Here is a 23772-nt window from a genome sequence, read left to right on the forward strand (position 1 = left end):
GTGTGTGTATATACCTGCATACTGAGGTACGTGTGTATATACCTGCATACTGAGGTACGTGTGTGAGTATACCTGCATACTGAGGTACGTGTGTGAGTATACCTGCATACTGAGGTACGTGTGTGAGTATACCTGCATACTGAGGTACGTGTGTGAGTATACCTGCATACTGAGGTACGTGTGTGAGTATACCTGCATACTGAGGTACGTGTGTGAGTATACCTGCATACTGAGGTACGTGTGTGTATATACCTGCATACTGAGGTACGTGTGTGTATATACCTGCATACTGAGGTACGTGTGTGTATATACCTGCATACTGAGGTACGTGTGTGAGTATACCTGCATACTGAGGTACGTGTGTGTGTATACCTGCATACTGAGGTACGTGTGTGTATATACCTGCATACTGAGGTACGTGTGTGTATATACCTGCATACTGAGGTACGTGTGTGTATATACCTGCATACTGAGGTACGTGTGTGTATATACCTGCATACTGAGGTACGTGTGTGTATATACCTGCATACTGAGGTACGTGTGCGTATATAGCTGTATGCTAAGGTACGTGTGTGTATATAGCTGCATACTGAGGTACGTGTGTGTATATAGCTGTATGCTAAGGTACGTGTGTGTATATAGCTGTATGCTAAGGTACGTGTGTGTATATACCTGCATACTGAGGTACGTGTGTGTATATAGCTGTATGCTAAGGTACGTGTGTGTATATACCTGCATACTGAGGTACGTGTGCGTATATAGCTGTATGCTAAGGTACGTGTGTGTATATAGCTGTATGCTAAGGTACGTGTGTGTATATACCTGCATACTGAGGTACGTGTGTGTATATAGCTGTATGCTAAGGTACGTGTGTGTATATACCTGCATACTGAGGTACGTGTGCGTATATAGCTGTATGCTAAGGTACGTGTGTGTATATACCTGCATACTGAGGTACGTGTGTGTATATAGCTGTATGCTAAGGTACGTGTGTGAGTATACCTGCATACTGAGGTACGTGTGTGTATATACCTGCATACTGAGGTACGTGTGTGTATATAGCTGTATGCTAAGGTACGTGTGTGTATATACCTGCATACTGAGGTACGTGTGTGTATATAGCTGTATGCTAAGGTACGTGTGTGTATATAGCTGTATGCTAAGGTACGTGTGTGTATATACCTGCATACTGAGGTACGTGTGTGTATATAGCTGTATGCTAAGGTACGTGTGTGTATATACCTGCATACTGAGGTACGTGTGCGTATATAGCTGTATGCTAAGGTACGTGTGTGTATATACCTGCATACTGAGGTACGTGTGTGTATATAGCTGTATGCTAAGGTACGTGTGTGAGTATACCTGCATACTGAGGTACGTGTGTGTATATACCTGCATACTGAGGTACGTGTGTGTATATACCTGCATACTGAGGTACGTGTGTGTATATACCTGCATACTGAGGTACGTGTGTGAGTATACCTGCATACTGAGGTACGTGTGTGAGTATACCTGCATACTGAGGTACGTGTGCGTATATAGCTGTATGCTAAGGTACGTGTGTGAGTATACCTGCATACTGAGGTACGTGTGTGTATATACCTGCATACTGAGGTACGTGTGTGTATATACCTGCATACTGAGGTACGTGTGTGAGTATACCTGCATACTGAGGTACGTGTGTGAGTATACCTGCATACTGAGGTTCGTGTGCGTATATAGCTGTATGCTAAGGTACGTGTGTGAGTATACCTGCATACTGAGGTACGTGTGTGTATATACCTGCATACTGAGGTACGTGTGTGTATATAGCTGTATGCTAAGGTACGTGTGTGAGTATACCTGCATACTGAGGTACGTGTGTGTATATAGCTGCATACTGAGGTACGTGTGTGTATATACCTGCATACTGAGGTACGTGTGTGAGTATACCTGCATACTGAGGTACGTGTGTGTATATACCTGCATACTGAGGTACGTGTGTGTATATAGCTGTATGCTAAGGTACGTGTGTGAGTATACCTGCATACTGAGGTACGTGTGAGTATACCTGCATACTGAGGTACGTGTGTGTATATACCTGCATACTGAAGTACGTGTGTGAGTATACCTGCATACTGAGGTACGTGTGTGAGTATACCTGCATACTGAGGTACGTGTGTGTATATACCTGCATACTGAGGTACGTGTGTATATACCTGCATACTGAGGTACGTGTGTGAGTATACCTGCATACTGAGGTACGTGTGTGAGTATACCTGCATACTGAGGTACGTGTGTGAGTATACCTGCATACTGAGGTACGTGTGTGAGTATACCTGCATACTGAGGTACGTGTGTGAGTATACCTGCATACTGAGGTACGTGTGTGAGTATACCTGCATACTGAGGTACGTGTGTGTATATACCTGCATACTGAGGTACGTGTGTGTATATACCTGCATACTGAGGTACGTGTGTGTATATACCTGCATACTGAGGTACGTGTGTGTATATACCTGCATACTGAGGTACGTGTGTGTATATAGCTGCATACTGAGGTACGTGTGCGTATTCCAACGCTTGTGCTGCCCACCAGCAAGACAGGACCCCGGTACTGAGGTGGGGAAGTACAGAACCACACACCCACAGCAGCGGAAGCGTGCCTGGCAGGCGGATTGTCAACGTAGCCGGGTCTGGGTTGGAGAGAGCGGGTTAGTCCAGATACTTGCCGAGGTCTTGGGATGGAGAGGTCAGGATTGTAGAAGTCTATAGAGCCGTGGTCTGGGTTGGAGAGGTCCGCAGAGTCGAGGGTAAGCCGGGGTCGATATCCAGAGGGGTTCAGAAGTCAAACCGGGTCGGTACACGTAGAATCCAAACACAAAGAGAACACAGGAGCAAAGCACTACAAACGCAGGAGCACAAGGCTACAACTAGTTATGCTCAGCAATGACTCTGAGCATGAGCAGGGTATAAGTAGCTGGCGTGGGCCAATAGGACAGGAGGCGGAGCGGAGGCGCGGCCCCAGCGGGAGCCACGATAGGCTGCAGGAGACAAGTGGCATACGATTAGTTGCCTCATAGCTGGGGAGCGGTGCACGCGTCACGTGAGCGCGCCGCGTGCGAGGGAAGCGCGGCGCATCCGAGGGGGCGGAGCTAAGCGTTAGCGTGGCAGCTGTAAGCAGAGCGGGGGTGCACGCACGCGCTGGTGCCAGAGTAGAGGTCTGTGCGGAGACAGGTAAGGAGGGAACACGTCGCAAAGGACGTGTTCCCGAGTCCTTACACGTATATAGCTGTATACTAAGGTACGTGTGTGTATATAGCTGTATGCTGAGTTACGTGTGTGAATTAACCTCTATACTGTAGTATACATGCATCCATACCTATATCTACTGGATTATGCTTGCGTTACTGTATACTGGGTTACACGTGTGTACGTACCTGCATACTGTGATACACGTATGTACCAATATACTGGGGTATTCGTGCGTACCAGTATTTTGTGGTACGTGTGCATATGTGAAAAAACAAATGGTGTTACCCACAGTGGAGATTAAATCAAATCTGTGATATTCCTTAACATAAGAATATATATATTAGGTCTTGTTTGTGCTGCTGTCTACTTTAAATACAGGTTTTTTCATCTATCTGTTGTCCTTTGTTTACTCTTGTTGAGTTGACTACCGTTTTCTATTTGATCCCTATGGGACATGCACCGCAAATATTGTTTTGTATTTGGAGTGCCAGCTGTCTCTCTATTTTCTATATATATATCTCAAAACACACAAAATTGTGCCGCAATCTAACCACCCCTTCGTATATCAAAGTAAGTAAAAAGAAAAATAGGAATAAAGCAAATAACGCCACTGGGGTTGCTAAGGACTAATATAATACAAAACACACAAAAAGAAGAAAAGCTAGTCTCTAAATAGCACTCAAATTAGACCAAATATATATATATATATATATATATATATATATATATATATATATAAAAATAAGCAAATGGACTTTATTAGTGATCACAGAAAAGACAAACGAATAAAAAAATAAGTAAACAAATGATACCGCTAACCTCCTAACTAAAGACGCTGAAAACCAAGTTCAAAAGAAAGGGAATAAATGACGAAAAATATTTTTAATAATTATGTATATAAATAAATCCCAACTGAAACAAAATAATGATATGAAATACCTGGAGACCAAGCCTATAATAATACATTGCAAATGAGCAAACTAGCCCAGCTGTATGATATTCTAATAGAAATAGGCAATGATGCCTAATTGAATATCATACAGCTGGGCTGCCTCATTTGGACATTTCTACATGTTATCTGCTCATTTGATACTACAATATTTTATATCAAGTGTGGCTGTTTTGTTCAAACACAACTTAATAGCCAGGCAGACATCTGTTTAGTGTGGGCAGTTCCTTGTATACTTTGAGGTTATAATTATGCTGCCCAGCTCTGTAGCAGTGTTTGCCCATATGGTTGTGTAGTTACTATTTAGCCGTGTCTACCTATAGGATTTCTCAGTTACTCAGTGAGTAAGAGCAAAAAAGAAGTGCTAAAAAGCGCCAAATCCCTTCAGAATAAAATAGTGCTAATTACAATACAGTTAAATTACAAAACAAATATATAAAAAATAATATCAGGGCAGCCAGGGAAACTGGTGTGAACAACGCCAGGGGAGACAGGAGGAGCAAATACAAACCAGCGCCCGCAGGATAGTCCATAAGGTCCAATTGTGAGGAAAGGGAGTGAGTCCAAGAAGTCCAATGAACAGGAAATCTCCAATCAAGTGGTCTGTAATATGTGAACAGAAGAGGAAACAATTATCATAGTGTAACCTGAATAAAATTGTACAAAGAACAATAAAACACAAAAAACAACAAACACGAACATAAACATAGAACACAGAAGCTGAAATAAAAAACTATTTAATAAAACATAGGAGCCTGCTGCAGCGGGTCATCAAGGGGTTAAAACCCAAAACCCTACTTACAGCATCTTGGATATTATTATCCATCTTGGATATTACCAGCACATTGGAGGGAAATAGCGTCTTCACCTCGCATACTCAAGCACCCACGGAGGACTCCCCCTGCATCTGGCATTGTTCCTGCTTTGGTTACACACACTCTGTTTATCAGTCCTGCTGTAAGTAGGGTTTTGGGTTTTAACCCCTTGATGACCCGCTGCAGCAGGCTCCTTTGTTTTATTAAATAGTTTTTTATTTCAGCTCCTTGTAGTCAGTCCTCTTTCCATTTACGCACTTCTGAGTTGAGACTCCTGGTCTGCTGGCGTGAGACTTCTATCTCTAGTTTGAGGGTCTGAAGCTCTGTCTGAGAGCCTTTAAGATCCATATTAAGCCTGCGGACGTCTTTTTGAGAGATTTCCAGCTCCTCAGCGAGATTATGAAATTCCTTTTTAGAGACTTTTTAGAGACTTCCAGTTCTGTGCGGCAACTGCTGTCCGCTTTGGTGAGAGGCATCCAGTTGTATGCGGAGAGTATGAACCTCATTCTGCGATATGTCTACCTCTGTCCGGATACTGTTGACCACCTGGCGAGAAACATCCAGCTCTAACTTGAGTGTATGGACTTCTTTCTGGAAGATCTCCCGCTCGGTACCTAGGCTGTGAAACTCTTTCTGGGAGACTTCCAGCCCGGCACGGAGACTGCAAATCTCTATTCAAGAGACTTCGAGGTCCGTACTGAGGCGGTCAACCTCCTTTCGAGAGCCTCCCAGCTCTGCACTGAGACTGAGAGACGCCTTCTGAGATAGTCCTAGCTCTACACTGAGACAGAGGGCTTTTTTTTTAACCTCCTCCTGTTTCTGCTGCAAGTCAGCAATAACTTTGTCCGAGCGGGTCTGTTTCTTGACCCTGGCGGAAATAAGTGTTCGCTGTCTTCAGCTCGGTCATCCAGTCCTCTAAGTCACTATATAAGCGACGCTCTGTGTTCATCACTGTCCCACAGTCAAAGGCGATTGATAATAGATCACTCTGTAGCTTGGCATTAGCTTCTATCTCCTGTTTCAATCATTTACAGGGGAGATCAGTCTTGCCTTGCAGTTTCCAGGGCATCTTCAGGGCTGGTCAGGGGATCGTCACTCATTGGTTCCGGCTCCGCTTCCCTGGTATAGTTTGAGGGTTTCTCACTGTCAGCACCAGACAGACACTTCTTTGGGGTACACAACTTCTGCCTTGGGCCCTCTGGATATTAGGTCGTCCGCGGGACGAATTCCCCATTTCCTCTGGGCTGCATGGGCATCTCGTCCCCCCTTTTCCTCCGCGGGATCTGCGGACGTGTCTGATCCTTCCATGGTAATTGGAAATCCTCTTTTTTCTTTTTCCGCCTTTTTGCTTTGGACGACTCTGTTCCATCAGGGTTACTGGGGTCTCCTCCTAGGTTTGAAACGTCAGCAGTTTCGCAGCCTCCACCATGCTTTTCTTGCCGTTGCATTAGCTGGCAGGAATTGTCGGGGTCACAGAGACCTGTTTGTTCGGTGCGTACCGAGTTTAGGCACATCCACCATCCTAGGGGTGTTTTGTGGGTGCGTCTTGTTTCAGATTCCCCATAAGAGATATCTTCATCCTTATCCTCATAGGACCAGAAGGGTCAATCTTTCGTGGGTAGGGTTCATTACAGGATTACTTGTCCTCCATTTTGGTGGTATCAGGTGTATTTTTCTTCCTGACCTCGGGAGGTGCTATTGCAGCTGTTTTCACTGTATTCGCTAGAACCCCATCTGGTAGTCCTACAGGTGGGCAGACACTTGCAGAGTTCGTAGCTCTCACAGGTGTCTCTGTAGACTTTTTCTTCTTTACTTTGGTATGTTTTGAAACATCAGCAGTACTGTACACACATTCTTTCTCATCAGTGATACTGGATGTGCACTTGCTAAGAAAAACTTCTGCATTTTCCTTGTGACCACAATGCACTGCTTGCTGCTGCAGTTCCTTGGCTCGTTGAAAAAAAATATTCCTCTGGCTGTTGCCCTTTTTCTGGGGCCAAGTTGGGATCATCCTCATCATCTGAATAAGGCCTGAAGGGACACTGCTCCGTGTGGCCGGGCTCTTTACACCAGGAACACATTTTCTTCCCCATTCTTGCAGAGTCTGTATAGGACTTCAGCTGGGCGGCCATTTTAAAATCCTATGGGTTTTTTTTTTTCTACAAGTGGTTGGTTAGACTCTGGCAGAGCATCAGTCCCCTGTGTGGGTCACCGTCTGTCGTAGTCCTCACAGTCAAACTGTGGCGCTGTGGCTTTTTCCAGTGCAGTATGGTTTTCCTGCCTGGATGTGTAGCCCTTTAATTCTGGTCACTTCTGCCCGTGTTTTGTTGCTCAGACTGTTTGCAGGAACTTATGCAGGCAAAAGCACAAACAATTTCACAGGCAGTCCCCGGGGCCCCTTTGAATTTCAAGGGCTACCTCTCATCCCACTTCTGACACCATATGTAAGAGTTGTGTGCAGAGGTATGCAATGGAGACTGTTTTTAAGGTGAAATTTAAATAAGGTTTTATTGCCTGTTCCTTTAAACAATACAGCAAACAAAAATATACATAAAACAATAAACACCTATCCCTGTGTAAGGGCTAACTAACTTCCCCAGTCCCTCTCTGCAAGGCTGGAGGGGGGTGGGAAAGCCCCTTACACACTTATCACCCCAAAGTCTCAGCGGTACCTTAACGCAGATGGCCATTCATGTCAGTGGTGTCCGGGTGGGTGTCTGCTTGAGGGTCCCGGCATAGAGGTCTGGTCCCCTTTTGTTTTGCTCTCAGAACACAGCCCTCCTTTTCCTTATTATCATCTCCCTTGTGAGCTAAGAAATCTCCTCCTGTTTCTCAGATCAGGCTTTTTCTAAAAGTCCTAATAAGCCAGATGGAGTCTGGTTGCTAACCCCAGCACTGCCTGCACTTACCAGGACTTATATGCTAGGGCCGGAGAACACATAGCCAGGGGCACTAGGCTACACTGGGATACATGTGTCTGCTTGTTTACTGGATACATGTCGCTTACATATCAACATATTGGATTGTGTGTGTGCCTGTATTTAAGTGTTACACGGTATTCACGCTGTGTCTCTCTCGCAGGTTGACATGTTACACGGTGTTCACGCTGTGTCTCTCTCGCAGGTTGACATGTTACACGGTATTCACGCTGTGTCTCTCTCGCAGGTTGACATGTTACACGGTATTCACGCTGTGTCTCCTAGTCACCTCCTCTCCGCTCAGCAGTTTGTACACAGCGCTCACCAGGTCCCTGCGGAGTTATCAGGTCACACACTGGCCAGCACCAACCACAGCTCAGGTGCGTACACACACATACACTACCCTCTGTGTTATGCGCACACACACACTAACCTGCGTGTTATGCACACACACCCACACTGCCGTGCGCACACACAATACCCTTCGTGTTATGCACGCGCATGCAACCACACACACTACCGTGCGCACACACAAACTACCCTCCGTGTTATGCCCGCGCACACACACCCACACTAACCTGCGTGTTATGCACACACCCACACTGCTGTGCGCGCACACACGCACTACCCTCCGTGTTATGCGCACGCACACCCACACTACCCTGCGTGTTATGCACACACCCACCCACACTACCATGCACACACACACTGCCGTGCGCACACAAACTGCCCTGTGTGTTATGCACATACACACATCCACACTGCCGTGCGCACACACACACTATCTTCCGTGCTATGCGCGCGCACACACCCACACTACCGTGCGCACACACACACTGCCCTGCGTATCATGTACACACACACACTGCCCTGCTTATCATGTGCACACACACACTGCCCTGCGTGTCACAAACACTGTTGTCTCTTCGCAGTGTTTCCCGGCGTTGCCATGCTGATCATCGTTGTGTGTGTCGGTTTCCTGGCACTGATTGTCACTCTGGGGTTGTCGCGGATACACAACGCGCGGCAAAGGGGTGGAGCCGAGGGAGCAGCGATAGAGGCAGCCAATCAGAGGGACCCATTCTGGGAGGACACGGCAATGACTATTACCGTCAACCCCATGGAGGTGAGAGAGGTTCACAGGGCTACGCAGCACTGCACAATACTGCACAACACAACGCTGCATAATACAACAATAACACAAAACTGCACAACACTAACAGAACACAATAACTGAAAACTGCACAGCAACAACACACCACTGCACAACAACACACTAATGCAAAACACTATATAACAATACACAATCTGAACTGTCTCTCTCCCCCCCTCCCCCCTTGCTCATCTGTTTCTTTCTGTTCCCTGCACTCTCTCTGCTTTCCTCCTCTTCCTGCCCATCTCTCCCCCTCACTCTCTCTGCTTTCCTCCTCTTCCTGTCCATCTCTCCCCTTCATGTCTCTCTCCTTGCTCCTCTCTCAGTCTTTGCAGTCTCGCGGCCTGGTCTCGGCACAGAGAGCGTCTGTTTCAGAGGAAGGGGATCTGAATGAGGGGCCACGCTGACTGGGACAGTCTCAACCAGCCTGAGCAACCCTGCACTTTCTCTGCGTGTCTCTCCAACCATCTGTGTACGTCTCGCTCCTGTCCCCTTCCCATTTTCTAAAGCGCGCTCTCTGGGGGTGGGTGTGCCACCTCCTGACACTCTCCCCTCTCACTTTGGATGTCTCTCCCCCTCCATCATTTCTCAGGGGAAAATAGTACACGTTGTCTCATTCCTGCTGTCTCTTTGTGTGACTGTCTTGCGTGTGCTGTCTCTACAAATCACAAGCCCCTGAGAGACTGCAAACTAATGTCTGATTCTCCCGAAGTCTCTCTCTCTCTCTCCCTGTCTTTTTCGCTCTTTTCTTTGTTCTCTCTTCTCCTAGGTCTCTGTTTTACTCTCTCTTCCCAAGTCTCTCTCTCTCTGTCCCCTGTGTCTCTTTTGTGCCCTCTCCCTTATTCAATACACTTTGCTGTGCTGGAGAAGAGATCAGCTCCGATCATATGAATGGGACTAAAACCTCCTCCAACACAGGGGATAAGGCTGCACAGTGTTTGGGATAAGGGCCTCTGTGTCCTACTCAGTATATAAAGAAGCTGGTAACATACAGGTAATAAAGCAGTGACAGCCACATGAATAGGAGTCAATGAATTGTTAACTGCCCACTCAGTTAACAATGCCCCCTCCTCTCTCTCCCCATGGCCCCCCCCCCCTGTCTTTCTCCCCCCCTCTCGCTCTGTGTGTCATCATTCATACCTCCTTGTCTGTTTGGGGGGGGAGGGGTCACGACACTGAATGAAATAATTCACTGATTTCTGGTAACTATATATAAAATACTATATATATATATATATACACATATATATATAGAAGCTGCAGGCTCTGACTGATCTGTGTCATGAGAGAGAGGAACCATGGAAGGAGGAAGAGAAGAGAATGAGAGTGAGGGGAAGGGGCTTGCATGGGGTTCATTTATAACTCTGCATTTGTGCCCACACATTGTGTGAGCCCCTTCCTCAGGTGTAGATGGTGATAATACACGAACCAGGGCTAAATAACACGTATATACTGCAGCCTGTGTGTGAAACAATCCCCACCGCAAATCCGCGCCACTGTCCGGAGTCACGCCACCTGTCGTTGGCATATAAAGACATCAGACCTCAAAGTATATACAGCCAAAGTTGTAATGGAAAAAAAATAAAGAAAAACGCTATGTCAAGGTACATGATCAGTACGTAAATAAATGAATATACATTGTATTATGGGGTCACCAGTATTGTAGAAGGAAAAAGCATATAATATACAAAAAACGAAAGCAGTAGTACCGATTAGTGTTGGAGCCGTGGCGCTCTGTGATGTGAGTGAATAGATCCTGGCGTATACAATCACTCTAAGCATAGAAATAAAATAGCAGAGTATACAGAAGCAAATAATAAAATGACCACAAACAGTCAGACGCTCAAACTTTGTGTGCTTTCAAAGCTACATCAAGGGATATATATCTCTGGACCATGTTAGCCAAGCTTAATAATCAAAAACAAATAGTCGATACCGTTCTTTGGCTAACGAAATGCTATATATATAACACACCACACACACGATACTTTTCTGTGGCGAAATGCTTTTATTTGTACGAGCTTTCGAGATACACTGATCTCTTCTTCCGGCGATGTTACAATGGAATCCAATGTAACATCACCGGAAGAAGAGATCAGAGATCTCGAAAGCTCGCACAAATTAAAGCATTTCGCCACAGAAAAGTATCGTGTGTGTGGTGTGTTATATATATACACACAGACTCCGCATACACACCTCAAGTAAAGGGTATTACGAAGACCAAGGGGTAGACTCTACATGTAAGAGTATGGTCGGTGCTCTGAGACAAAAGTTGATATGAAAGACAAAGACAAAAAAGTCTCAAAAGGAGCAATCCAAATATCCACTACTGAATGAACAAACTTTAATGTCTAATATAACATGTATTAAAAAGTATAAAACCAAAGACACAGGAGGGGGGGGGGAACCCAGGGGAACCCAAATTATACACTACATGCGTCTAATAACAGAGTTGGCAGTATGTATATACTGCATAACCAACCTGCAAATAGGTGGACACAATGAATAATATTGTGCTAACCTCAGGAAAAAGTGAGTTTTCCTGGGTGTGCAAGACCGGCCGGTCACAGATGTGTGTAAAAAGACCTGAGTGATCAAAACATCTAAATACTTGTGTCTAACCACAAGGAAGTCATACATGCCATATACAGAGGTAAATTACTAGCATGACCAGCATACATGCAATAAAGAGAAGCTGGCGAGATGAAGAGGAGGCAGAGGTCTCAGTGTGACATAAATCAAGGAGATCCCCGCGTTATTAAGACACAATGTATCAGGTGAGTCTAAAGTTAGAGCATAAGTCCATATTTGATAATAAAGGAAAAATAATGTCCATCCTCATAAGAAAATCATTGGAAAGCAGGAGATAGATATACAAAATCTCCTTGTGTACTGATCCGCTGTGTGGCAGATTGTGGGAGATCCTCAGGTCAGAACATCAATAAAGCAGAGAATGAAGCCATAAGCTTCGGTGACCTCCCGGACACTTCATGCTCTGCTTTAATGATGTGCTCAAAAGAAAATAAGCGCCAGCTCCAAAGCATAATACTGCATATAGAAAATTTATTATTACAACATAGAGTAGTCACCAGGACTTCCACACACATAGTGGGTTAAAAAACAGTCATTTGAGACAATCTGTGCGCTGACGCCAACAGCTGGAGGACGAATCTGATGATAGTGCACAGACGACATGCCAAGTTGCTAAGACTTTAGGGGATACTCATCTGGGGTAGGAGAGTCCTCGGTAATTCTCCCAGGTCTCCCTGGCTCCTCCGGTAGTAGAAGGTACTCAGCAGGGCTCACGCTTCTCCCCGATACTGCCAATAACTATCCTCTCCGACCAGCGTCCCAGGCGCAACGTGGTCGGTGTACAAACCGGGCAGAGCAACCTCTTGGCACTGCGTCCACACCTCCAAGCTGTGCGTCAATGCGTCACGACGTCCAACGCGTTTCGTCACGTAAGTGACTCTCATGGGCTGATTGACTAGTAGCGTTGTTGGGTTTATATAGTTTGTTTTAATCTCAATGTAAGTAACTACACCTATAAAAAAAACAGCTGCTGCCAATCTTCGTCGTGTACAGATTTGTATGTCCATGAATAAAAAGTTCAAACACATTTAGAAATATGGAAAGTCACGAAAACAGACAAATACTGTAATTACTGTCAACTGGCTGACAGCTTAACCACATGGACCACATATATTTTTGATATATGTATATATATATATATATATATATATATTTATATATATATATCAAAAATGAATAGACAATACCATTCTGTGGCTAACGAAATGCTTTTATTCTTTTATATATATTTATGCTTTTTTATTTATATATAACTAGCTGAGAGACCCGGCGTTGCCCGGGATGTAATGTTCCCGTTCCTCTCTCTCCTCCCCCCTCTCTCTGTTTGTCCCCCATTCACATCAATCCAGTCCCCCCCCTCCCTCCCTCCTTTACAGCTTCATGTAGCGTGTGTGCGTCAGTCACTGTGTGTTTGCTCGCGCGTCAGTGAGTCTGAGGCAGAAACACAAACACACACAGACTGACTGACGCACACACAGTCAGTGTGTGCCTCAGTCAGTGTGTGCGTGCGTCAGTCAGGCTTTGTGTGCGCGTCAGTCAGTGTGTGCGTGCGTGCGTGCGGCAGTCAGTCAGTGTGTGCGCGCGGGGCGTCAAAGGCAGGGGGGGGCGTCAAAGGGAGGGGGGGGGCGTCAAAGGGAGGGGGGGGGCGTCAAAGGGAGGGGGGGGCGTCAAAGGGAGGGGGGGGCGTCAAAGGGAGGGGGGGGCGTCAAAGGGAGGGGGGGGCGTCAAAGGGAGGGGGGGGGCGCGTCAAAGGGAGGGGGGGGCGTCAAAGGGAGAGGGGGGGGCGTCAAAGGGAGGGGGGGGGGGCGTCAAAGGGAGGGGGGGGGCGTCAAAGGGAGGGGGGGCGTCAAAGGGAGGGGGGGGGGGGCGTCAAAGGGAGGGGGGGGGGCGTCAAAGGGAGGGGGGGGGGCGCCTCAAAGGCATGGATTCCTCCCCCTGCATTTCCTGCAGTGGACAGGAGGGGGGGGGCAGTGGACAGGAGGGGGGGGGGGGCAGTGGACAGGAGGGGGGGGGGGGCAGTGGACAGGAGGGGGGGGGGGCAGTGGACAGGAGGGGGGGGGGGCAGTGGACAGGAGGGGGGGGGCAGTGGACAGGAGGGGGGGGCAGTGGACAGGAGGGGGGGGCAGTGGACAGGAGGGGGGGGCAGTGGACAGGAGGGGGGGGGCAGTGGACAGGAGGGGGGGGGCAGTGGACAGGAGGGGGGGGGCAGTGGACAGGAGGGAGGGGGCAGTGGACAGGAGGGGGGGGGGCAGTGGACAGGAGGGGGGGGCAGTGGACAGGAGGGGGGACAGGAGGGGGGACGCAGTGGACAGGAGGGGGGGACGCAGTGGACAGGAGGGGGGGGGCAGTGGACAGGAGGGGGGGGGGCAGTGGACAGGAGGGGGGGCAGTGGACAGGAGGGGGGGGGCAGTGGACAGGAGGGGGGGGGCAGTGGACAGGAGGGGGGGGCAGTGGACAGGAGGGGGGGGCAGTGGACAGGAGGGGGGGCAGTGGACAGGAGGAGGGGGGGCAGTGGACAGGAGGGGGGGGGGCAGTGGACAGGAGGGGGGACGCAGTGGACAGGAGGGGGGGGCAGTGGACAGGAGGGGGGGGCAGTGGACAGTGACACACACACACACACACACACACACACACACACACACACACACACACACACACACACACACACACACACACACACACACACACACACACACACACACACACACACACACACACACCTCAGTTGATGCGCCCTTTCTTTAGTTCCGTTTGGCGCCGGAGGTGGGGAGCGACACCTACCTGTACTTCCGGGCGCCGCCACCGTCTGACTCGGCGCCGCGAGGGAGGAAGGGGGTCCGCCATCTTACGCGCCGCGTGGCAGCTGCGGGAAGCGAGGTGATTTGGAGCGGGGAGAGGTGATTTGGAGCGGGGAGAGGTGATGCCGCTGGGGAGGGGGAAGAGGTGATGCCGCTGGGGAGGGGGAAGAGGTGATGCCGCTGGGGAGGGGGAAGAGGTGATGCCGCTGGGGAGGGGGAAGAGGTGATGCCGCTGGGGAGGGGGAAGAGGTGATGCCGCTGGGGAGGGGGAAGAGGTGATGCCGCTGGGGAGGGGGAAGAGGTGATGCCGCTGGGGAAGGGGAAGAGGTGATGCCGCTGGGGAGGGGGAAGAGGTGATGCCGCTGGTGAGGGGGAAGAGGTGATGCCGCTGGGGAGGGGGAAGAGGTGATGCCGCTGGGGAGGGGGAAGAGGTGATGCCGCTGGGGAGGGGGAAGAGGTGATGCCGCTGGGGAGGGGGAAAAGGTGATTTGGAGAGGGGAGAGAGGTGTGTGTGTGTGTGTGTGTGTGTGTGTGTGTGTGTGTGTGTGTGTGTGTGTGTGTGTGTGTGTGTGTGTGTGTGTGTGTGTGTGTGTGTGTGTGTGTGTGTGTGTGTGTGTGTGTGTGTGTGTGTGTGTGTGTGTGTGTTAGTTATTTTTTTGGCCCGTCACTCCGCCTCAGGCCAATGAGAGGTGTGGGGGGCGGGCCAAGGGGGTGGTGTGAGTGTGTGAGGCCAATGAGAGGTGTGCGGGGGCGGGCGGGCCAAGGGACCAATGAGATTGCCGCTAGGGACACCGGACATCCAGCAGGCAGGCATGCATGCATGCATGCAGGCAAACATACAGTGCTTTCACTAATATAGTATAAGATATCAGTTGCACCCGGCGCAATTTAGAAATAAGACAATGTTAAAGTTGATCTGTCAAGAGAGTAAACAATTCCAGCATATCCACAAAAATGTCCATTCCTATGTGTACACTGTGGACTCTGCAAGTGTCATAAGAGTTATAGTTTTAACCATCCACATACAGAGCCGGTCATTACATTAAACAGCTTCACTACCTGTGACACTTCCTATGCTGTGTATGCCCTGAAGTGCCGTGGGGAATATTTTATATAGGTCAAAGCACTAAACCCCCATAGTATGCCTATATGAACATACGGATAATATGCATAGCAGGGAGGAACCCCGTGTACAGACGTCTCAGTGAGAATGTCGCACAAATACGTTTTGAATTTTCGAACACGTGAGAAACCAACCTAAAGGAGGGGACCAAAAGGAACTACCGAGGCATCCTGGGTTCCCAAACGTGGGCCTGTGCAGCAAGAGGAACAAACACATGCAATCATTTCAGCCGTTTCTTCTAAGGTTGTACACTTAACTTGGTGTCGCTCATCATGCAGAACCTGCATTACGGGAGAGACACACCTACACAGTATGTGGGGAGGTTAAGGCAGACGTGCGCAAACTTTTTCTTGTCTGCGCCCCTGTCTGCTCTCCCCTTTTTCTTTGGCGTCATCTGACATGTGACGTTGGGTCACAAGAAGCCGCTGGAGACACGGTAAGAGGGAGTTAGGCTAAGGCCCCGCTGCCTCAGACCACGCGCCCGCACTGCAGACAGGCGGCGCGTGGAGAGGCACTTGGGGCTTTTTCCGGTCCAAAGGGACCATTTTTTTGTGGGGGGAAGGGGGGGTGGCGAAAACGGGTGGGGGGGGGGGGGCGCGGGACCGCCCCTCAGCCGTTCAGCCCCTCAACCATGTATTGATAGACACTAAGTTGTTTGATGTTGCATTTATTTAATGAATGTACATGTTGTATACAACCACTCCATAATAGCTCAACTGTTCAGCCCCTCAACTCCTCAGCCGCTCACACACACACACAGGCACTCACGCACACACACAGACAGGTACACACATACACACACACACACAGACAGGCACTCAGGCACACACACAGACAGGTACACACATACACACACACACACAGGCACTCAGGCACACACAGACAGGCACTCGCGCACTCAGGCACACACACAGACAGGTACACACATACACACACAGACAGGCACTCACGCACTCAGGCACACACACAGACAGGCACACACAGACAGGCACTCACGCACACACATACACACTATACAAAAAATACACTAGATGGCGCTCTAACACTATATCAACCTCTACACAGTGCAAGTGAACATATAGTGACAAATAAATCAAAATAATGTGCCGTGCAAAAGGTGGTAAATAAAACACTCAAACCCTTGGAGGACTGTTTCAAGGTCCAAACAGAAGCATAAAAGGAAAAACCAGGGGAGCGAAATGACCTAGAAAAAAAATATATAAAACTACCATAGTGCAGTTATGTTAAAACAAAACACAGTAGTACCAAAGCTCTTAAATTAGCAAATGAGACACACTAGACAATGTCAGCAAATGCCCAACAGTAAATGTCCAGATAGCAAAAAATGGCAAAAACAGGATCAAAAATAGGAGGTAGTGTGAAAATCGAAAGAGAAACACAGAGCCCAGATAAAATACCAAAGCGATTTATCCAACACTGGTAAAAATGAAGGCTTACAGGATTCCAAATTGGTCACAGCATGGGTATAGGGGTACAGATGGTAGCCGAGTCGCGTTCTCGGGATCCCGTCACTCCGCCGATCGAAGTGGACGTCACAGGACCCCCAGGCAGACTCTCTCCCTCCAGATAACACACTGAGGGTCACGCTCTACACGTTTCGCCGTTCTTAGTGACGGCTTCGTCAGGAGTAGCATTAACCCTTACAAGGATAGTATATATATACACTCTAAATTACCAATGACCTTTCCTCCTATTCGTCAATGGATAATGACATCTATGCTAATGGGAAAACGGCTAAATAACCCCTCCCTGTCATAGAATTAGCATAACACAGATTTTATACATTTCATTCAAAATTAAACTTTATACATTTTATTTAAAATAGAAATCAAAATATCTCACTTGATCCTCCTTTACAACATAAGGAAAAGATCATTACTCAAAATATTAAAATTATAGAAGTATTAAATAAATGAAATAATACAAATCTATATTCAACATAAAACACATAAATCGCTAGATATATCCCTGATCTTATGAGTAAAGTATCAGAAAAAGGACGATTGATGAATCTCGAAAATGTAAGAGAAAATACAGAATTAGTACATAACTTGATCACAATAAACAATATATATATAAACCATCTGTATACTATTATCTTATCTGTATTTTTATCCAAACTTTCATACCGACTGTTTGTGCAATATATACGGACCTTTACATGTCCCATCTAATAAAAGACTCAATGTGTCTAGTTATGAAAGTTTAAAGAAAAGCACTTCATTCAAAGTCTACATTTAAACCCAATGGTGCAAGAGATTTAAGCGAGAAAGTCCAAAAACGTTCTCTCTTTTTCAGGGCAATACTTCTGTCTCCACCTCTCCAGTGTGGTAACACCTGTTCTACTACTGTAAACTTAAGACCTGATGTATCACCCTGATGTTTTTGAATAAAGTGGTTAGATAGAAAATGAGTGGTAATACCTCTTCTCACATTTCCAATATGCTCGAGGATACGAGTTTTAACAGGTCTAGTTGTCTGACCTACATATTGTAGCCCACATGGGCACTGTATAAGATATACGACATGATCTGACTTACAAGTTAAAAGTTGTTTAATTTGAAATCTTTGTCCAGAGATATTTGAAACAAACCCAAATTTATCATCAGACCTATGTTTATATGCCATACAAGTGGTACAACCAAAAAATCCTTTGGTTTGAGAGAGCCATCTATTTCCTTCCTTTATAGTCTTGGGTAGTGCAATAGGTGCTAATTTATCCTTAAGTATCTTAGCTTTCTTAAAGATTACAGTAGGTTTTTCGGGACTATCCTAATATAGGATCGTTTTTGACAATGTGCCAATGCTTACGTATAATTTTGATGATCTTTTTAGACCGTCTGTTGTAATTTGTCAAAAAAGAAAATTCAAAATTTTTATTCGATCCAATTTTCTTTTTATCACTAAGAAGATCTTTTCTATCCAGACCCCCTGTTTTTTTTTATAGCATCTTTGATAATCTAATCATTATACTTTTTTTCTTTGAATCGGTCCTTTAAGAAGGCAGATTGTTTATGGAAATTGTCAATATCTGAACAATTTCTCCTAGTATGCCCAGGACATACTTGAAAACGAGAGGTAACTCTCAATGTATTACTTCCTGGTAAAATATTTTATAAATAAATAAATAAAATAATCCTCATTTGTCCATAAGGAACATTCTGTAACCATTTAGGGTGATGACAACTGGCAGGAGATATATAATTATTGATATCAACATCTTTAAAGAATGTCTGTGTATTTATTGACCCATTCTCAATGAAAATCGTCAGGTCTAAAAAATTGACCCTTTCTTGACTGTACGCACAAGTGAATTTTAAATTGAGTGGATTATCATTAAGATAATGGGTAAATCTCAACAGACTTTCTTCATCACCTTTCCAGATGAAGAATATGTCATCTATAAATCTTCGCCATAGGCACAAACTCGCACCCAGCTCTGCAATGGGCCATATATAGTCTTCCTCCCATGAGAAGATTTGCATAGCTGGGTGCGAATTTTGTGCCCATGGCGGTGCCACATTTCTGCAGATAATACATCCCTTCGAACATGAAGTAGTTATGTTCTAAAATGAACTTAATCCCGTCCAGGATAAAATTGGCCTGTTCATGGGGCATCTCAAGATCTTTTGCTAATGCTCTATCCACTGCCTCATGTCCGTCTCTGTGGCTAATACATGTTTATAATGAGGTGATGTCACAAGTTGCCAGGAACCACCCTTCTTCCCACACTTGACCATCCAAGACACGCAATTTTTGACAAATTACAACAGACAGTCTGAAAAGATCATCAAAATTATACGTAAGCATTAGCACATTGTCAAAAACGATCCTATATTAGGAGAGATAGTCCCCGAAAAACCTACTGTAATCTTTAAGAAAGCTAAGATACTTAAGGATAAATTAGCACCTATTGCACTACCCAAGACTATAAAGGAAGGAAATAGATGGCTCTCTCAAACCAAAGGATTTTTTGGTTGTACCACTTGTACGGCATATAAACATAGGTCTGATGATAAATTTGGGTTTGTTTCAAATATCTCTGTACAAAGATTTCAAATTAAACAACTTTTAACTTGTAAGTCAGATCATGTCGTATATCTTATACAGTGCCCATGTGGGCTACAATATGTAGGTCAGACAACTAGACCTATTAAAACTCGTATCCTCGAGCATATTGGAAATGCGAGAAGAGGTATTACCACTCATTTTCTATCTAACCACTTTATTCAAAAACATCAGGGTGATACATCAGGTCTTAAGTTTACAGTAGTAGAACAGGTGTTACCACACTGGAGAGGTGGAGACAGAAGTATTGCCCTGAAAAAGAGAGAACGTTTTTGGACTTTCTCGCTTAAATCTCTTGCACCATTGGGTTTAAATGTAGACTTTGAATGAAGTGCTTTTCTTTAAACTTTCATAACTAGACACATTGAGTCTTTTATTAGATGGGACATGTAAAGGTCCGTATATATTGCACAAACAGTCGGTATGAAAGTTTGGATAAAAATACAGATAAGATAATAGTATACAGATGGTTTATATATATTGTTTATTGTGATCAAGTTATGTACTAATTCTGTATTTTCTCTTACATTTTCGAGATTCATCAATCGTCCTTTTTCTGATACTTTACTCATAAGATCAGGGATATATCTAGCGATTTATGTGTTTTATGTTGAATATAGATTTGTATTATTTCATTTATTTAATACTTCTATAATTTTAATATTTTAGTAATGATCTTTTCCTTATGTTGTAAAGGAGGATCAAGTGAGATTTTGATTTCTATTTCAAATAAAATGTATAAAGTTTAATTTTGAATGAAATGTATAAAATCTGTGTTATGCTAATTCAATGACAGGGAGGGGTTATTTAGCCGTCTTCCCATTAGAATAGATGTCATTATCCATTGACCAATAGGAGGAAAGGTCATTGGTAATTTAGAGGGTATATATACTATCCTTGTAAGGGTTAATGCTACTCCTGACGAAGCCGTCACTAAGAACGGTGAAACGCGTAGAGCGTGACCCTCAGTGTGTTATCTGGAGGGAGAGAGTCTGCCTGGGGGTCCTGTGACGTCCACTTCGATCGGCGGAGGAACCGGAAGTGACGTAGCGGCTCCCAAGCAGAGGTGCAGGACGGAGACCAGTGGACGCAGCGGCGGTGTGACGGGATCCCGAGAACGCGACTCGGCTACCATGTGTACCCCTATACCCATGCTGTGACCAATTTGGAATCCTGTAAGCCTTCATTTTTACCAGTGTTGGATAAATCGCTTTGGTATTTTATCTGGGCTCTGTGTTTCTCTTTCGATATTCACACTACCTCCTATTTTTGCTCCTGTTTTTGCCATCTGGACATTTACTGTTGGACATTTGCTGACATTGTCTAGTGTGTCTCATTTGCTAATTTAAGAGCTTTGGTACTACTGTGTTTTGTTTTAACATAACTGCACTATGGTAGTTTTATATATTTTTTTCTAGGTCATTTCGCTCCCCTGGTTTTTACACACAGACACACACACACACACACACACACACACACAGACACAGACACAGACACAGACACACACACAGACGCAGACACACACAGACGCAGACACACACAGACGCAGACACACACAGACGCAGACACACACAGACGCAGACACAGACAGACGCAGACACGCAGGCAGACAGACAGGCAGACAGACAGGCAGACAGACAGGCAGACAGGCAGACACACACGCAGACACACACGCAGACACACACGCAGACACACACACAGACAGGCACTCAGGCACACACATACACTCACGCACTCAGGCACACACATACACACACACACAGACAGGCACTCACGCTGCTTTCCCCCTACTCTCCTCCCCTCCCGAAGCCTCTCCTCCTCATTGGCTCACAGCCACACCACGTGACGCGTAGCCGCTTGGGATTACAATTCTCTTGAATCCCCTGGCGGCTGACGCGTCACAGCGTGTAGTGCGCTGTGCCGTGAGGGGGGACTGGGACCGGCTCGGGAGGATTCCCCTGCTGGTGGGGAACTCTCGTGCGGCCGCCCGCACCGCCGGGCACAGCGGGTCCCAGCCCTTACAGAGGCCTCCCCCAGCATTTAATTAAAATGTTGTGGGGAAGAGCTTGAGGCCTCTGCAAGCACCACCCACCCGCCCTCCCCCCCATAAAATGTTGGGCCCACCGCGCCCTGGGTTATGGCATTCATTCAGTGAATTAGCCTCTACAGTCTCCCGTGCCGTCTCTTTAAATTGGCACTTTTGCGATTTGGATTCATTCAAATGTTTTTTTCCCCCTTTAATATGTGCGTCAATACAATTCACACAATAAGTAATTAATCTGTTTTCCTATGATCAATCAGTGAAGATTCAGCTCAGGGGTTCACTAAATGGCTGTCAGTGCAGCAGAAGAGGACCAAAGATGCAAAGTTCTGTGGGGAAGGTCATGTGACCAGGTAGTCACTAGATACAATTGGTGCACTGCTAGAAAGGGGTGTGCCAGAGCCTGTTTCAGAAGAGGAAGGGGATGTGACTTTGTAAATGGTTGCTACAGAAACATAACATGCTTGTTACATTATAATACATTAAAAATGTCATTCAGTTGATTAAAAAAAAATACAAGAATTTTCTTATAGTACAGAACCAATTTATTTATTAAAAAAACCAAACCCACGTAGGATATTGCTGGGTCTGCAGCTTTAAGCGCCAATCTGATGGTTACTTTCCGTCACCGCTGCCTGACCTCGTATGCCCCGTACTGTTTGGCCCCTTTTACTTGTGACTGATTTAGTACTAGGACCCAGTCTACCTCACGGTACATTCCATGGGGAGACCCCCAGAGTCCATCTAATCACCTTTCGTCCTCCCCCTTTCCTGATATAGGCGTTTGGGGCATCAGAGCATCCCGTTCCTGTGGCACCCACTGCGGGGCTTACCTTTGGTACACGTGTAATATTACTCTCTGTTCTCTGCCTCCAGCCCTGCTCTTCACACGTGGTTTACTCCTAGTTGATTAGTAACATGAGGCTCACACTTGGTTCCCCTGTATTCTGTTCACACTACACGCGTGTTTTGTTCCCGTTTGGGCGTTTGTCTCTACCGACTGCAGCCCCTCTTATTTTCCCCTTATGCCAGCAGAGTACGGATGCCACACGCCCTGCACTAGACAATATCTACATACATGTTACATGTGGTTCATTACTGGTCCCGTTGCCTTACTACATAGGACTTACCATCACTAGGTACGGTTACTATATATACAGTATGTATTCTTTACATGTACATATTTATCAGCAACTTCTTCCTGTATGCGTCTGCCCAATAAGCAGGAGTGATTACTATCCATACGTGGGCACTACCTGCCGGAGAATATTTGGACATGTATCTTATTTGCTGTACAGGCGGGCCCCAGTCAGTGGGTTCGGTTCCAGAGCCCGCCAAAAAGCAGAACACAGCATTTGTGCGCTCCACAAAAAAATGCCATGTTCACCAGAGATTTCCCATCCCTCAATGCAGCATTCTGCGCATGCGCGGGGTCGGCGGTCCATTCTGCGCATGCGCGGAGACGGCGGTCCATTCTGCGCATGCGCGGAGTCGGCGGTCCATTCTGCGCATCCCTATGAGAAAGCCTAATCGCAAAACGTACGTCAGGGAGACATGACTATGCAATCATACCATACTGAGTTCAGTCCAAAAAGGTTCCCCACTCAGGCCAAGCAAGATGCCCCATACAGAAATTAGCAACCAGCTGGGAGCTAGACGGGCAGTTTTTACACACAGCACTGATGCCTCAATCTAGCCATGAATGGAGTCCTGTGTTTTGGGAGCCTCTCCCATGACACTGATGCCTCGATCTAGCCGTGACTGGAATCCTGCGAACTGTGAGTACTTTCCATGCAACTATACGCAGTAAGTGAGAAAAAATGAGGAATAAACCCCAAAGACTGGTGCTCTATCGCTAGCAATGATGAAATGAATAAATCATGTAAGAAACTTCTTCTTGATTCCCTTGGTTGTGTCAGCGAGTGGAGGTTAATAAACTAGTAGGCTACGAGTGTCCTTGGTGTGTATGAGAAAGATTCACCCAGGGTGGGGGGCTAAATAAGCTTAATAACAGTCCAGATATCCCTGCAGTCACTGCAGTACGTCCCACACGATACTCA

At 46.4% G+C, this 23772-nt stretch overlaps 1 protein-coding gene across 1 annotated transcript in view; it reads left to right on the top strand.

Moving 5' to 3' along the window:
- The window catches only part of CLSTN3 (calsyntenin 3), a 110993-nt gene extending 100317 nt beyond the window's left edge, over positions 1-10676 (top strand). The window contains exons 13-15 of the mRNA XM_075613056.1: positions 8164-8296; positions 8849-9042; positions 9396-10676. Coding sequence (XP_075469171.1) covers positions 8164-8296; positions 8849-9042; positions 9396-9476 — 408 coding nt within the window. The 3' untranslated portion in view covers positions 9477-10676. The remainder of the gene's footprint in view (positions 1-8163; positions 8297-8848; positions 9043-9395) is intronic.
- Positions 10677-23772: the final 13096 nt, after the last annotated feature.

This window comes from Ascaphus truei, chromosome 8, assembly GCF_040206685.1.
Source record: "Ascaphus truei isolate aAscTru1 chromosome 8, aAscTru1.hap1, whole genome shotgun sequence".
In the NCBI taxonomy this organism is placed as follows: domain Eukaryota; kingdom Metazoa; phylum Chordata; class Amphibia; order Anura; family Ascaphidae; genus Ascaphus; species Ascaphus truei.